This window comes from Physella acuta, unplaced genomic scaffold, assembly GCF_028476545.2.
Source record: "Physella acuta isolate Inbredline_101_S28 unplaced genomic scaffold, ASM2847654v3 ptg000759l, whole genome shotgun sequence".
NCBI classification, from domain to species: domain Eukaryota; kingdom Metazoa; phylum Mollusca; class Gastropoda; family Physidae; genus Physella; species Physella acuta.
The window spans coordinates 223,040-241,513 of NW_026732277.1; the positions used below are offsets into that span (position 1 = coordinate 223,040).

The window sequence follows — 18,474 nt, forward strand, 5'->3', positions numbered from 1 at the left end:
TGTGTGTGTGTGTGTGTGTGTGTGTGTGTGTATGGTTCCATGACAAATGATCTCAGACAAAATATCTCAGACAAAATATCTCAAGGACAATTGATGTCAGGACAAATGATATCAGGACAAATGATTTCAAGGACAAATGATCTCACGGACAAAACATACCAGGACAAAATATATCAGTACTAAGATAAAGTCATTACGAAAAAAAAATTTTTGTAAACGAAATTTGGACTGAGGCTCCCTCTGCAACTGACCAGTATCAATATCGAAATTTAATAGCACGCAAGCCTTCAACACATACATTTGTGTCGATTCATTTTCCAAACAGGCGATTTTTGTTTTCTAAATTAATTTTATAATAAAAATGATTTTCCAACACTGGGACATGCGAGGTATATTTCACTAGTCCATGTGTCATTTGCATACGATATATATTTTACAACAGTAAACACATTACTAACCTACGACGTCTACATTGATCGGATTACTAGTGCTAGAAGCGCCATTGTATGTAGCAATGCATGAATAGTTCCCATTATGAGTGATTCCCGTTGCATTAGTTATCGTATAGCTGTCGGTTTTAATTAAAGTGTCAACAGTGCCTCTAAAAAGAAAAAAAAGAATAAATCAAATAATTTAAAACACTTATAATAAATTTTATTGACTATATGTGATAGAAGAAAAAAATACAATAAAATAAAACTGTTGGTCGAAAAAACGCTTGCTATGTTTTCGCATCAAGTATGGTTTTATTGATGTGCTATGCCACTTTTTGTCAACACAAATACCAAAAGTGTAAATAGCTTTTTGCGTAGGGTGGAATAATTTTAATACTCAGTGTTGAACAGAAATAAATGCAGTAAACGTCTTCATGAGATGTGGGAACGATTACCTAAATATGTGATCCATTGGTAACGGACTATGTTTAAATGAAACAGTACTAAACTATTCGTTTAATATTTTTTTTCTATTACAAACAAGTGTTACTTTTTCCACGAGTAGGTCCACCCGGTTGTAACATTTGAGCCAGTGTTACACTTGATGACGTAGTTACCGCCTGCACTATAGATGGTCCCATTAGTAACACGGGAGACAGTGGGTTTCATAACTGTTGGCAATTAATATAACATAATTAACTATTAATTCTAATGTAACAAGGGACATAAGTGTTTTACTACACTAATAGAAAATTAAATCATAATTTAAAAATGTATTTTAAACGTATAATTGAAACAGCAAAACTTGCCGGCACTATGGTATACGTTTAGAAATAAACTGTTGTGTTTTTTTAGAATTTATGAAATTTCAAACTTTTGACAACTAAATAGGAAATGAAATAAAATTGTAAAAGTTAACATTTACAATGCTTCTATGTCAATATGATATAATTATAGTGTTTTAATTAAAATTGCAATTTAAAACTGAAATCGTGTTGTTATTGAAATTAAATTTTCTTCAATTATTTATTTAAATAAACGAATAGTAACTAAACATTTTAACTCATTGTATACAGGGATTTAATCTTAGCTTTAATCATGAAAATAAAACAAACTAGCACTCAAATTATGATATGACAATATACGCACGTATGCCTACTTACTTGTGTAAAGGGAGAATTAACTATTTATTTCAAAAGTTAATAAATCAGACCCCATTATTCGATCTGAATAAAAACTTACGGTATAATAACAAAACTTACTAGCATGAAAAGACGAAATATCCGTCGTGTACCGGTTCTTCACAGCCCGACACTTGTACACTCCAATGTCGGCCTCCGTGAAATTGTAGAGTTGGATCTTCCAGTCAACTTGGCCAGCAATTTTTGTGTCATTGATCTCCCATATGTATGACGTAGTAGAATCACCTTTAGTCGCACCGCATGATAAAACCAGGGTTGATCCAATAGTTAAATTAGGAGTACTAACCTTTGTTAAAACTGGGTCGGAAAGATAGTTAGTGCCTGAAATAAAAATTTGAAAAAAAAAAGTCTAGTGACCATTTAAGCGCAATTTCCTTATGTTATCCATAACAATTTTTAATTTTTTGTGACCGAACAAAAGGATATTTTTTTGCGCTAAAAACCTACACGATGCTCAGTTTAAACATCATCCTAGGCCTACAAGATGCTCAGTTTAAAATATATTTTTAAAAAGAATTGTGACCGAACGAAAGGATATTTTTAAAACCTTTCTTCGGCAATATTGGTCTAAATTATAGCAGGAATCGATTGGTAAATGTTTCAAGTCGCTAAGTTGTCTGGTTGCCGAGATATGGAGCAAAAACTGCATTTGTTCGAGGTTTTTTGGCTTTTCCGGGAAATCCAGGAAGGAATTCCGGGAATTTTTTGGCCCACAATCATCCTTGGAACTTGCTTAACATATTTGCTTTGTAACTAGTCCTCGATATTGCTTCGTTGAGGAGGAGATACGACTTAAAGGCTGCGGACACACATCCATACATCTAGAAATGACGAGTTAATAATCGCAATTGTCCGTATGGAAATTGCGCTAAAAATATGATGCATAACTTATAGATACATTTTTACTTTCTCGTATATACAGAGTATAGAGAAAGTCGTGTAATCGTGCAAAACAAAAATCGAGATTTATGCAAATCTTGACGTGTTACACCTCCCTGAATCGGAAAAACATATGGTGGCGGCGCCACGGGAGGGTGCGATTTTTCTCGATATACGGTATATAAAAATAAAAGTCCATTGCGATTTGACATCGTTCATCCGATCGCCATCAAACTTTGGGGAGTGGATTAGAAAACTTCTGGTGAGGTTTCTGTTAAAAACAAAACCTTTTTTTTTATTTCGCAAGGGCGGTGCAACGGGATGGTGGGATTTTTCTCTAAATACGGTATCTATATATACATAAAAGACGAGACAGTTTATCCGGATGCCCTAAAACTTTAGGGAGTTGATGAATACTCCCGAGAAGGTTTCTGGGGTGGGAGAGGGTAGAGAATTGGTGGGTGGGGGGGGGGGGGGATTTAATTTTGCAGGATGCGATTTGGCGCCCTGGTCTTTCCCGTGAGCGCTATGGCGAATACGTTTGATCTAAACAGAGTGATAGATAATGTATAGGATGGGGCGTTTCAAACGTTCACTAAATTGAGCTAGGGGTGTCCGCCGGCGCCCTGGTAGGGTGCGATTCGGCTGCAAATAAAAATTTCTGTTTCGGCCTAAAAGGCTCCTATGGGCCGCTGAGAACCATGTAATACATTTTATTTTTAAAATCAGAAAAATTAAAACCAAGTATAGATTATTAACTGGGATGTTTCTTTTTGTCCTTAAAAAAATCCAAACAGTTTCATCAATTTGTGAATGATGCAACTCAGCATTTATTTTTAGACAATCCAATCAGAAATTGAGATTGAGCATCTAATAATAGATCATTAGTACATATTGCATCATTCACACTGATATTTAAAACACGTTAAATAGTATTTTTCGTGTTAAAGAAAAAAAAATCTTGTTTATTTGTGACACTTTAGCAAAGGACGAAATCTGCATAATTGATAACAGGATGCTATTTAGCACTCTGGGTTATCCTGTGAGCACGATGGCGCCTTTTAGGTTTTAGGAGCCAGGGGCCTTTTGCTGCGCCTATGCGGAAGTATAATCGGGGGGGGGGGGGGCTCTACGTCTCTGACACATATGCGGGCACCGAAGTGTGTTCAAACTTATTATTTCGGTAAGTGATTAATGTACACTCAAGGTTTTCATTCGGTAGTGTAAGTAAACCAGTGTCCCGATATTTATGATCCAAGCGGAGGCATTGTTGAAAACAAGGTCACGCATCTGAGAATATAGGATTGGCAACGCATGAATGAAACTCTTCTTATATGTTTCGACGGACTTTCTTATATTCCCGCGGCAAAGCGCGGGTACGGGTACGCTAGTATATATATATATATATATATATATATATATATATATATATATATATATATATATATATATATATATATAATGTGTATATATGTGTATGATTAGTACACTTTTCGAGTCCATGGGGAAATTGAAGTATAGTTTAGCTGTTTCTGTGCACTTGGGGCATGAAGGAGTAGTGTGCTAAACACTATACTCAGCAGCCTTTACTTCTAGTAACGCAAGTTAGGTACCCAACAGATCTTGGACGTTCTACTGAATGAAACCAGATTCGAACTTGAAACTTTCGAATTATCATTCTGGCGCTCAAAAATTTAGCGACGCCATCCCGTGTGGGTACATATGTGTGTGTGTGTGTGTGGTTTTGTGTTCGTGTTACATTTTTTATAAACCGTGCTTGTCTCATTTATGAAACATCTCAGGAAATCACGAGATATCATAATGAAAAGTAGTGAAGCAGTAACATTTGTGATGTAAAAAAAACAAAATGAGGATCTGTCTTTAATTAGATGTCTCTAAAGTAAATAAACTTACTGACATCGATCGATAAAGTAGCTGAGGTTTTTGATATACCGTTGTAAGTAGCAGTACATAAGTAAGAACCACTGCTTGCTTTAGAGGTGTCAACTGTGTAGGTGTTCGAAGTACTAATATTTTTAGAAGTTGATCCATCCTTTTGGAATATACATATTTTAAGCATTGTACTTTAGGTTTTATTTTTTTGGAAAAAAAAGTGTGACTAAAAAGACATGCATAAAAACTTTTTAATAGCTAGGTGTTATAAAAAATATTTTCTTTAAATATAAAAATATATTAAATACTTCTACTATATTTTAAGAAGAGACCCACGTCTTTACAAGCTTTTAATTAACAAGCTTCCTCTTCCAGTCTCTCGTCATAAAGAGATACGCTCGAGTTAATTTTATGGTACCTCTAACTGCCAGAAGTCAGCACTTCGGTAAAAGCGTAAAGACAATGCAATCTGGCATTATATTTGACTACATTGGATGCCTAATTAAATTTTAAAAGTAATTAAAATTATTTTATAATTAGTAGGCATCATTTATCAACTTTTCAGCACTATTATATGCGTTATAACAGACAGACAGACAGACAGACAGACAGACAGACAGACAGACAGACAGACAGACAGACAGACAGACAGACAGACAGACAGACAGACAGACAGACAGACAGACAGACAGACAGACAGACAGACAGACAGACAGACAGACAGACAGACAGACAGACAGACAGACAGACAGACAGACAGACAGACAGACAGACAGACAGACAGACAGACAGACAGACAGACAGACAGACAGACAGACAGACAGACAGACAGACAGACAGACAGACAGACAGACAGACAGACAGACAGACAGACAGACAGACAGGCAGGCAGGCAGGCAGGCAGGCAGGCAGGCAGGCAGGCAGGCAGGCAGGCAGGCAGGCAGACAGACAGACAGACAGACAGACAGACAGACAGACAGACAGACAGACAGACAGACAGACAGACAGACAGACAGACAGACAGACAGACAGACAGACAGACAGACAGACAGACAGACAGACAGACAGACAGACAGACAGACAGACAGACAGACAGACAGACAGACAGACAGACAGACAGACAGACAGACAGACAGACAGACAGACAGACAGACAGACAGACAGACAGACAGACAGACAGACAGACAGACAGACAGACAGACAGACAGACAGACAGACAGACAGACAGACAGACAGACAGACAGACAGACAGACAGACAGACAGACAGACAGACAGACAGACAGACAGACAGACAGACAGACAGACAGACAGACAGACAGACAGACAGACAGACAGACAGACAGACAGACAGACAGACAGACAGACAGACAGACAGACAGGCAGGCAGGCAGGCAGGCAGGCAGGCAGGCAGACAGACAGACAGACAGACAGACAGACAGACAGACGGACAGACAGACCTTGAATTCATATTGTATTGGTTTTGAGGAGTCCAGAAACTCTGGTACTGGATCGGTCGTACAGGTTAGTGTTGGCCCGACTGCTCCTACATTGTAGGTGGTTGCTGTAGCTATGTCACCATTTGAATCTTTCGCACTTAAAGTTGCTGAACTAAGTACGATGGCTATTGAAACAAAATAAATCTTATCAAATACATACACAATAATATAACATATTAAACAGTGTTTGTCCTAAAGCGTATGATACAATATTAAAATTATAAATACCGTTATTTGGTATGGGTAGACTATTGTTGTTTGGTGAATTTGCGAAGGTGACTTTATTGGTAGTTTCCAAGGTGCAGTAGATTCCACTAAAACGTACAGAAATTGGAAATTCTACCGACAAAGATGATTTATCGCTGTTGGTTAAACCACCACCAGCTGCGGTCTAAATAAATTCAGATAAAAAAAATATGTACAAATTGTGATTACGTGGTTACGTCGATTTCTTTACATGTCAGATATATATATATATATATATATATATATATATATATATATATATATATATATATATATATATATATATATATATATATAACACTATTTTATTTAAAATCTCAGTGTACCCGAATAATGACTGAGCCTGTGTAACCCATTGGTACACCCATACAAAAGAGTGTGACGTAATTTCCCGTGAATATACTACTGCCACTGGGTGTGAAACCAAGACTGAGTGTACCTTGATCTAAATAATGATTCGGAGTAAAATTTAATAATGAGTGTTGAAATTATTATTATTTTTTTTAAAATGAGGGTAGATTGGACATGAGTGAATTTAAAAATAAATGTTTATGATTACTATTGTTTATTATAAAGCAAACGCTTTTACTACTATCTTTAGTTTAGAAATTAATAATATACTATATTACAGGAAAAGTGTTATCATATATTATTTTTTTTAAAAACATTAAGGTAGGAAGTAAAACTTTTGTTTCAAAACTACCAATACTTTTGGCATAATAAACTATGTCAAAGATAGGAACATGTTTTAATTTTAAACACAAACACACAACATCATTAAAGTATTAACCGAATAAGCCTCAATATCTATCTTTACAGAATGCTCTGTTATACATGAATTGATTCATCATTTGTGTAGTTTCAGAAAGCAGTGGTATACTAGTAACTGTTTTCTAAAAGAACTATTTACATAAACTGTTCAAATTGCAAATTCTCACAAGCTGTATCCGATGTTCCTCCTCCAATTACTGCGACGTTGACAGGGTCACTAACGTCGGAGTTTAAGCTTGTTGTGTCTGAAATAGCTTGACATCTGTTTGAGTGCCAGGAAAAAAATTACACATAAGATAAGCATTTAATCAAACACATTCAAATATCCAAAGCAAATAACTATCAGCCAAATCAGACCCAAGCGTGGTAAATCAAGTAAAAAGCATGTGTTTAGCGTTGTTTTTTTTGTGTCGAAATTATGTTAGACAGAGTAAACACGTATACCTGTATATGATTTTCTTCATGATTTAATTTTCTACATCTATAGTATAGCTAGAAAAACAGTATTGTTTAGACTTTAGACATAAAGGGGAACGGGCAGTTACCAGTAAGACTCCTTCGAGTTGCACTTTGATTGAACCATAAATCGGACACATTTTCTTTTCAAGTATTGTTGTGTAGAGAAGCTTTCTTTCTTCATTTTTTAAAAGAGGCGTAGTGTACACATTTAAAATAAAATGTACCAACTAAGCAGTTGTAAAATTATTTTAGTTACGTTAAAAACCCATTTTTTTGTTCACGAATGTTTTAAGTGATCCAACTCTGTTACTCGTTAAATGATTATTATCGTGTTTTTGATAGTGTAGCGTATATCTACGGTGTCGTTTTGCTATCAAATAATTTAGAGTCTAACTATCTGATTTTTAAATAAAGGAAGAACGGTTATCGTAGGACATATTTGTATCTAAAATATAACAAATGGCTTGTACGTATAGGCTCCTGCAGCACTGATTGTAAGTGTTTGCGAACTTCCGACTTTTGCATCGCCCTGGTACCAATTGTAAGAGACTGCACCAGGAGTTGTGGAACAGGACAAATTTCCCGTGGTGCCAGTGAATAGATATGGACCTCTCTCTCCCTCGATGTTGACTGTCGGCTTTGTTAGTTTTACTGTAGCGAAAAGAAACAACAGAGAACATGTGAATAAAATGTGTGTAAGTCGAAGAGAATTAAGCGTATTTTTAGTGAGTTTACTAAAGCGCGCGAATCTCAGAATGTTTAATACAATTATACACACACATACACACATACGCTCACATACGCACACTATAACTCTCAATCTATCTATCTCTCGCTCTCTCACACGCAATCGTATACACTTGCACATCCAGGCTAAAATAATTACTCTCGCATAGACAGACACGCCTGCATTGATTTGTTTAACGTTTTATGATCTTACAAAAATGTTTTATAATTAGATGAACCTTTTATATTAACATTTTTGTCACGATTCACATTTTGTTTATTTGATATTGTGTTGTCTATAAGCAAGTAGATGTCAAAACATTGTTACATTAAGAAAAGAAAACACAGAATTACAATTTTTTTTAGATTTATTAATAAAAAGCAAAATTATAAACTAAAACTAGATAACCCATTTCGTAACAACGATTCAGATTCTTTTTTTTTCAAACAACGCAAGGGAATGCATTCATTTTTAGTTTTATAACAGTTTCAGTTATTTTGCAGTTAATTCTCTTTAAATAAAAGCATAAACTGTCAACATGCTCGGGTTGGAAAAGCTTATGGCTGCTAAACTGAGAAGTCCCGAGCTCAAACCCGATGACATATGAGGCGCTAGAGCAACTCATCTGGAAGAGAAAATTCCCAAATACAACGACTGCTTCCCGGTAGGTTGTGTTTAGATGGAAACATTCACAAAGTTGAGATCATTTTGAACGGGCCATGTGACGCATGACTTGTTGACACGAAGTAATTAATTGAGATGGAGGAAATACCATCCAACAATAAAAATAATACAAAATAAAGGTATTACAAATAGCCTTGAAAAGCAAAGCAATTAAAAATAAACCGGGAGTGATCTCCCCTAAACTTTCTCGAATATTCTTATAAAACTTGAAATATAGACATGATTTTTGTTTACTTAAACTTTTAAAAATAGAATAGAATCTCATAGAAAAAAAGAATTGCGCACCAAGCGAACGCCAAAACAAAATGTGCATAATAATGCGCAATATTATTAGTACTTTATAAATTTACATGCGTTTTTTGAGAAATCGAAAATTGCGTAAATTAGTACTTCCGGTCAACGGAAATTACTCAAAATTTGACAGAAGGTAGAGAAGAGAAGTGGATCTTTTACTTACATGTGAAATTTCATTTAGCTATCTGAAATAGTACTTAAGTTAAAGGCTTTTAAAAAATTCAAAGTAGAAAAAGTACCACTTCCGGTTATCGGAAATCGCTCAAAAGTTGATCAGAATCTACAATTTTGATAAAATACTCATATATGAAATTTCATCAAAGTAGCTTTAACAGTACTCAAGTTATCGTGTTTACACACAGACAGATTTGCACACAGACACACAGACATACGGACAAGATTGCAAAATTATGTTTTTCCGTATCAGTGGGGTGTAAAACGTCGAGATTTGTAAAAATCTCGATTTCTTTTTTTTGCACGATTACAAGACTTTCTCTATACGAGAAAGTAAAAACTAGTTATTAGTCATTCGGAGTATTAGTCGCCTAGTGATTAAAGAGTGACCAATGCTGCTACTAAAGAAAGCACATTTGTTTTAAATTTTTTATCTTGAGAAATTGACTGAAATAAATGAAACCAAACATCAGTGACCAAACTTTAATGACTAACTTAAAATTGAATTTTATTTGCTCTGTCTTCAAAACGAGCTTATGTGGACAGTTTGAACAAAATCTATTTTTTTAGCAGTAGGTCAATAATAAATTACAAAATTGGTCACAAACCCACAAACGAACATACGTATATTGTTAGCTATACAACAAGATAGACATCACACAGTGAGACGACTCTATAAGCATTGACTAAAAATTATTTGTGGGAAATGTGTTCTAGTTACCGCCACATCCAGTTCTAATTGGCTCAAAGCCAGCGTTACAAGTACATTGCTTGGTTGTAGCGTCACAAGTAGCTGATGTAGAATCAGTTGCCACACAATCACCAATACCGCTGCAGGGGCCACAGTACACATAGGGCTTGAAGGCTAAGAATAGTTATAAATACTTTACTTCACGAGTGGATGCAAATGTTTCATACTAAAAATAATTCACACATCAAATTACTTACTAATAGCACCGTAGCCAATAAGACGATAAAAATTAAAAATACACAAATGTAAAATAAAATAAAATCATTTTAATTTTCCATTAACACTTTTCTTTGGCAGCAAGATCAGCAAATCGGGGAAGGGGGGGGGGGGTGGGAGAGGAGGACATGCGTTCTAGAATTAATATAGCCCGCTGCGCTTTCACAGTTCTGCGACCCAATTGGATAAGTTCTGCCACATCCACCTCAACAAAAATTTGGATATTCAACTCAAATTTCAATTCAGTTTAGTTATATGGGGCAGAGACTGGGAGAGTATCCAAAGCAAGTACAGCGAAGATAGAGACCTTCATAAACAAGTGCTTTCGCCTAATAGTGAAAATCATCTGGTTAAATACACTCTAAAACGTGTAGTTAAAATATAAACAGCCCATTCAATCACTAATAGTAGTTATCAAACATGGAAAATAGTGATCTTGTTCCATGTGATAAGAATGAGAGCAGATACATAGGCTTAAAAGGCACTGACAAGAACAGGTAAAAAAAAAGACAGCTAAAAGCAACATAGATATCAATGTAGGTTCGGTTAAATGAGACGACTAACATTTTAACGGGAGGGGTTATAGATAGAGGCGGGTCCAATGGCGCTTTATTTTGTTCCACATATAGTAATGAAAAAAAATAAAGATGTTAAAACTGAATCATCTTGACTGTTTACATACGATTAAAACAAGAATGCTGTTCATTTTTATGTTTTGATATATGCTATTGTATGATTTCGGTCGTATTTGGGATCATTACTATTTATTTTCGATTTATCTAACTACAGTGACGTGAAAATACACGATTTATTATTTTTACGAATGTATGGATTGTGTAATTGAATATACACGCACTACAAGTTCATGCGATGTAGCTGAATGATGTAAATTATTTTAATTTACTTAGGCAGAAGGGGAATGGGAAGATGTGACATTTTTATTAATGTTTATGCTCTAATAAAGGTCATGTAACCCAGTAGCTTTCAAAAATTGAATGACAACATTTTGTAAAAACGCTTTTAAAATTTCAAAAGAATCTTCGCCAGATGGAGCGACTAAACGATACCAGGTATTTGCAGAAGGCTATACGCCCACTTGTTAACCCAGTTACACGGGTATCTCCTGATTCCGGGTTCACTAATTTGTAATACTTTATTATATATCTTGCATGAACAGTATTTACAATGTCAGTGGCATTATTAGCTCTCTCCTCTCTCTCTGTATATATATATATATATATATATATATATATATATATATATATATATAAAGCAATGTATGTCTGTGTATCTGTCTTTTATGCATTACGTCACCTCTCATCACATCGCCATCAAACTTTGGGAAAATGTTAAGAACATTTTTAAATTCGTAGGGGTGGTGTCCTGGCAGTGCACAATTTGTTTCTCTCTATATATGGTATATAGAAAAGCAAGTCGACTTTGGTTTGACGCCATTCATCCGAACGCCATCAAACTTTTGTGAGTTCATTAGATTACTCTGGGAAAGGGTTCGGTAAAAATAAATAATTTTAATTATAGTATATAAAAATAATATGTGAATTGCAGTGACACCGTTCAGACGATCGCCGTAAAATTTCGGGAAGATGTTGAGAATATTCATTGGGAGGTTTCTGCGTAAAATTTTTTTTAAAATTTGCAGGGGTGGCGATTTTTTTCTTCTCTATATACGGTATATAAAAATAAAACGATTGCTTTTCGACGCAGTTTATCCGGATGCCATAAAACATTTAAGGGAGTTTATGAATACTCCCAAGATGGTTTCTAGGGGGTGGGGTGGGTGTGTGGTGGTGGAAGGGGGGATTTAATTTTGCATGGGCGGCCCCTCCGGCAGGATGCGATTTGGCGCCCTGGTTTTTCCCGTGAACGCTATGGCGAATTCGTTTGGGCTAAACAGTGTCATAGAAAGTGTGATAGGATGGGGCGTTACAAACACTCACTAAGACGTGTCCGCCGGCGCCCTGGTAGGATGCGATTTGGTTGCAAAGAAAACTTCAGTTTAGGCCACCCATAGGCTCACATAGACCGCTGAGGGCCATGTAATACATTTTATTTTTATAATCAGAAAAATTAAAAAAAGGTTAGATTATTAACTGGGATTTTTTTTTGGTCGTAAAAAAAAATTCCAATTTTTTAGTCCCTATGCGAATGATGCAATTAGTATCTATTTTTAGACAATCCAATCAGAAATTGAGATCGAGCATCTAATAATAAACAATTAATAACGCTAACATAATGCATCAGTCACACTGATGTTTAAAACACGTCAAATAATTTTTTTACGTGCTAAAGAAAAAATCCTGTTCATTTGAGTCACTTTAGCGAATGACGCAATCTGCATCATTGTTAACAGGATGATATTTGACACTCTGGGTTATCCTATGAGCTCGGGTACGCTAGTATATATATATATATATATATATATATATATATATATATATATATATATATATATATATATATATATATATATATATATATATATATATATATATATATATATATATATATATATATATTTATTTATTTATTTTTTTATTTTTTTATTTTTTTATTTTTTTATTTATTTATGTATATATGATCTTTTATTCGCACTTGATTCTTATAGTCTGGGATTGAATTTAAATTTTAGTAAGAAGTCGAGAGCTTCTTGAATTGCTTGGCAGAAAGTTTGGGTGTGTGACTGCTAACTTAAGAGTCTAGAATTCGTGTCCTTAGCCGTAGCTCATAGACTCCCCCCCCCCCTGCTTATCCACTGACGTTTACGTTTGAGAAAGTAAAGACAGCTGTACATCGTGTTGACCAAACTATCTGTTCACGGGTTGAGGCATTCAAAGTGCTGAACTTTACTTTATCTACCCAATGGACCTCAGGTTCGAAAGAGCATCTTTTATATAATATGTACTACATACACAAAAAAAAACATGTTGGTACACAAAAGCGATTTTAAAAAAATGTTATTACACTTGCAGGCATATGACTACTGTTGGAATCTGGCTGTCCGTATAAAAGCGCGCATTTTTATTTCAAACAAACTAGGTCAAAAGGCCGCACCTTGTCTGAACACAACCGGTTCAACCTGTTATTTAATCATAGTTTCTGGCCTTTTTTCTACGAAATCTTGCTTAAAGATGTTTTTAAAATAGCTACATTTACCTTTTAACGAAACAGAGCTGACGTTTTTGTTGAGGTAGATCTAAAACTAAAATAAACACGTTTTTAATTAATGAAGGATCCAAAAATGTTTTTACTTTCCTGTATACATAGTAGGCCTATAGGGTAAGTATTTTAATTGTGCACAAAAATCACTTTAAATTTTCACAGTTTTACACCTCAGTTCTTCAGCATATACGGAATATAGGGGACTAATTTTTTATTTTATTCAGACAAAAATTCTAAATCCCGATGTATCAAAATTTCGTCATTTTCCGTGTGATCGAGTCGGGAACACTAGGCTTTGCAATTCTGTCTGTATGTATGTGTGTCAGAGAACTCGATAATTAGAATACCGTTAAAGTTAGGTTGATGGAATTTCATATATTAGTATTACATCAAATGTGTAGTTATGTATCAATTTTTTAGCAATATCCTATAACCGGAAGTGGAATTTATTCTACTTTCAGTATTTCAAAAGTCTATAATTTGGTTACTGTTTCTTATAGATAAGTAAAATTTCATATATAAAGATCTAGGGATAAGATTTAACCACCGTTTACCTTCGTGGAGTCGGGTTTAGTGACGGCTATTAGGGGCAGATAATTTAGTTTGAAACGCTTTTAAACGTTGGGGGGGGGGGGGGAGGAAGGAGGTGGGTTATGGTCCTTAACGAGCTACTTATAGTGTTTTAAAGAAATATTTTCAGTGTCAGCGTTGGTACTGTCGAATTCACAAATTATGAATTACTGAAAAGTAGAAAAAACAACAACTAAATAGCGGCGTATGTTATGCCGCGGGCCGGCTCGTATACACAATTTTAAGTACGAAAAGTGTGGTAATGTTAAAAATATTAGAAACAGAAATTAAATTGGTACAGTTAACATAATATTAAAATAAGAGCGTTAAACTAGTATATTAATAAAGCACATGCATTATAGTTTATTTAATGTATTTTTTGTACTTACCTATTCCGCAAAATACAAGTGAAAACCAAAGAAGAGCGTGCCGCTTCATTCTGAAACACAGTATAGGCAATGTTCCTTTTTCAACCTGCTTTGATAAACGGCTGTTAATTGGGAGTTTATGATATACAATTCCCGGTTGCCCTACTCTACGAACATTAAGGTGAAGCGTTTATATACATTTCTAAGGTGTGCCATGCGCAATGTCCAAGCGCATGTGTGTTGCGCAGGTGGTTGTTGGGTGTTCACTTAGCGACGATTTCTATTGGTTGCCCTTGTTTCCATTGAAACGGTGGAGTCGATTTCTTTCCTAGTGTACCCCACGCCTCAAGCAAGCGCAAGCTGCTTTAAAAAATTGATCTGATCGATAAGCTCAGTGTTTCTTCCAGACTTTTTTTCTCCGGGGGGGGGGGGGGGGGGGTAATTGAAATTTTTGGGTGGGGGGGGGGGGGCGGACACTGTTAAAAGTATATATTTTCTATATAATTTATATAAATTTCATTTCATTCGGTGGGGGGGGGGGGCTTTGCCTGGAAGAAACTCTGGATAACTTTTCGGGTATACTTAATGATACTAAATTAATTGTAAACAAAAAAGGGACATTAAATTTTATTTTAATTTTCAAACATATTTTATAATTCTTTTTTTTTAATGTGTCAGTATTTGAAGTAAAAGGTTCGTATACATGAATCAGCGGCATAAACAAGAATTAGTCATTGGTACTGTTTACAAAATCTCTAGGAAAAAAATTAAAATCGATCCATAGATGTTTGTAATATTGTGTCGATCTTTTGAAGAACCATCACCTTTTCCATAGAGCAATCTATTGATTTTGCAGATATCTGTTTCCACATTTTTTTTCATAGTTTTAAAAGTTAATAAAAACTGTTTTGAGATTTTGGGTTAATATTTAAACAAAAATTTACAAGCACATGCCTAACACATTTTCTATTTTTAAACAATTTACATGGCTCCGTAATTTAATCTGTGAGTAGCTATCGAGTTGATTTAAAAATTCATTAAGCTGCCTGAAAAAAGAGTTACATTTCAAGTAATCTGAACTCTAGCTACTAATAAAATGTCAGCTCATCAATCCGTGTTGAAGATTAGAACACAGTGTGTCATTCATCTAAGATAATGTGGGCGCAATAGTAGATGAACACGTGAAAAGAATTCAATGTGTAGGTCTTTATATTTATATTTATATTTATATACACCTCCTAATTTTTTGTTATTTGAGCGTGTGTTACACATATGTAGGTTGGAAAGAGATGTTACGTATGTGGTTAGCAGAGTCTAGCAATATTATTCTATTATGTACATTCTACACGTTGACACCTGTTTGATTACGTCACCTAGTATCACTGTAACAGACTGAATTATTATGTATATTGTAATTGACATGAAGTTGCGATAATGTAGAGTACCTGGCCAACGGAAGTAAGTGTGAGCGACTCGTCATGTGCTTGCTTGTGAATGTGTAGTAGGATGTCACCACATTACTTTGATTCTTGATTGCACTTGTACCAGCTGTTTTTCTTCTACTATGAATTTATCATTTCATGGTGGATAGTGTAAAGTGTAAATAAAGTTTAAAGTTTAAAGTTACTACTATTACTCGTGTTCTTGTATCAAACGAACCCACAACAACAATGGATATTACTGTTCACTCTTCATCGAATACCAATTCTAAATTTTAAATACGTTGTTTGCATTAGATACCAGTTTAAACAACACACCCAATCCCTATCAACAATACATGGCTTGTGTAACGGCTTGTTTTGTCCCCCCCCCCCCCCCCCCCACCTAGCAGCCAAGCTAAGCGATTTAAAAAAACATCTGCCTAAAAAGATATTGTTTTACGAGAACAAAACATTTGTGATTTTTATTTTCAAAAATTTATATTTTCAGCAATAATGGTTTCGTAGGGTGTGGTAATAACACATTGCTTAATCTTCCCACAGGATCTGTAAGTTATTTATAAACTAGCTCAATTGTATGACAGTTGAGGGGACATGACAAAAAACTTATTATAACACAAGCTACATTCACCGAAGCGTTGATGTAACTATCGAAGCATGCACACATGTAAAACAGTTACGGTCTATTGACAAAACGCAGTTCATGATAATAACTGTTTAACGAGATGAAACGATAACATTCCTGTAGTCTTGGCACTTCAGCAGCAAAATACTAGTATTACTCGAAATCGGAGGCGAACTTTCAGTTTGGTATATATATATATATATATATATATATATATATATATATATATATATATATATATATATATTTATTTATATATATATATATATATATATATATATATATATATGACGTCTTTTATTACCACTTGCCGCACCCCCTAACCCGAAAATCTGTATTTGCCTCCAGTGTGGATTGATAAGGGAATATGTGTTGTTTGTCTAGAGAATATTTGTGGCTTGTTTAGAGAATATGTGTGGTTTGTCTAGAGAATATTTGTGGTTTGTTTAGAGAATATGTGTTGATTGTTAAGATAATATTTGTGGTTTTTTTCTAGAGAATATGAGCTGATTGTATAAGGAAGTGTAACTGGTTACGTTATTAAGCTTGGCATTTGTGGGAATTAGATTAGATAAAGACAACATTTATATGTATAAAGCTCACATAACTGGTTACAACAAGCCTTATCAAACATAGCGTTTGACGAGTGAATGATTCTTTTAACCGCTATACAAATACTACACTTAGACAAAACAAACCACGAACGTCAGGAGTAGCGATTTCGATGGGTTATAGAGATAAGTCAATATGGCTATAGAGATAAATCAACCAAGCGAAGTTACGCTACAAGAAGTTATTTTAGACAAGCTTAAATAAGTGTCTTAATGTGTGCATGCGTTAATGTGCGTATAAGTATGTATGGGTGTAAGGGTGTGTGTGTTGTTTGTATGTGTATATGCGTTTGAGTGTGTATTTATGCATGTGTGTATGTGTGCATGAGTGCGTGTATGGGGAGTGCTGGTCGGTAGTGTGGGTAAAACCTTGCCCCGGAAAATAAGATCTAAGAAATATAGTGCAGGTTTTTTTTTCACGTATAAATAACTCTGTTTTAGAAAACAAGGCAGAGGCGTAGCGAGGGGGGGGGGGGGGGCTGTGTGACATATGTCCCCAGGCGCCGACCTTAGGGGGGCGCCAAAAATGGGTTGGAAAAAATAAATTGAAAGATTGAGGGGGATGCAAATAAAAAAAATTGAGGGGGGGTTGCAAATCGACAGTTTGAGAGAGGGGGGGGGGGGGGCAAATCGTAAATCTTGAAAGGGAGGTGCAAATCGAAAGGTTGTCCTCGGGCGCCGGAAGGGTCGCTACGCCTCTGAACAAGGTGACACGTCTAAGAAAATAGGATTGGTAATGTTTTGATGAAACCAACCTAAAATAATGCCTCGGCAACGGAATTGGACAAGGCTTAGATCTACAGTTTACGGAATGCGACCAGTCTTAGATCAACGGAATACGGGGTATGGACCAGTCATTAGTCTACGGATTTACGGTATAAGGAATAGGACCTGCTTTTGGTGTTCAGTATACGGTATAGAACCAACCTTAAGTCTATGCCATATGAAATACGACCAGTGTTAGGTTTACGGCATGAGGAATACGATCAGTCTCAGGTGTACATAAATAGACCAGTTTTAGGTCTACGGTATACGGAATATGACCAGTCATAGGACGTCTTTTGTCTACCGGCATGCTCAATAGAACCAATATAAGGTCTACTATAGGACCACTCTAGGCTAGTGTTCAGTGTCGTCTAAATACTTTCGTTGCCAATGCCCGACGCATTGTTTAAAACTCACTTTATTCAGTCATATTTAATCAAGCTGAAAAATCGTTTGTAATACACTGCACAAAAAACCAGGACAAAAAATAATTGATGAGCACAATTTTATAACCATGATAATCGAAGTCACTTGTTGTGTTTCAATTTGTAGTTATTCTTTAAATAAAGGTAAAACAATGCTAATATGTTGATTATAATGTTGTTGGATACAGAATATTTGAAAAATCAGTTCACGATATATTTTTCAACTTTTGAGCGATTTCTGATAACCGGAATTGGAACTTTTTT

General features: G+C 35.2%; 1 protein-coding gene across 1 annotated transcript; it reads right to left on the reverse strand.

The window, feature by feature from the left end:
- Nucleotides 1–1,492: 1,492 nt before the first annotated feature.
- On the reverse strand, nt 1,493–14,516 carry LOC131950384 (uncharacterized). Its single transcript, XM_059312491.1, has 10 exons — nt 14,367–14,516; nt 9,982–10,125; nt 7,852–8,032; nt 7,090–7,184; nt 6,478–6,596; nt 6,134–6,296; nt 5,867–6,030; nt 4,430–4,568; nt 1,697–1,957; nt 1,493–1,524 (listed from the first exon to the last, which is right to left on the reverse strand). The coding sequence occupies exons 1-10, from the start codon at nt 14,413–14,415 to the stop codon at nt 1,493–1,495; spliced, it is 1,347 nt and encodes a 448-aa protein (XP_059168474.1). The 5' UTR covers nt 14,416–14,516.
- Between the last annotated feature and the right edge of the window lie 3,958 nt (nt 14,517–18,474).

Coding starts and splice junctions, on each gene's coding strand:
- LOC131950384 (XM_059312491.1), bottom strand. CDS start 14,415: ATGAAGCGGCACGCTCTTCTTTGGTTTTCACTTGTATTTTGCGGAATA. Junction 6,597..7,089: donor AGGAACATCGGATACAGCTT/GTGAGAATTTGC, acceptor ATCATTATTTAG/ATCAAGGTACACTCAGTCTT. Junction 1,525..1,696: donor TATTTCGTCTTTTCATGCTA/GTAAGTTTTGTT, acceptor TCATGATTAAAG/CTAAGATTAAATCCCTGTAT.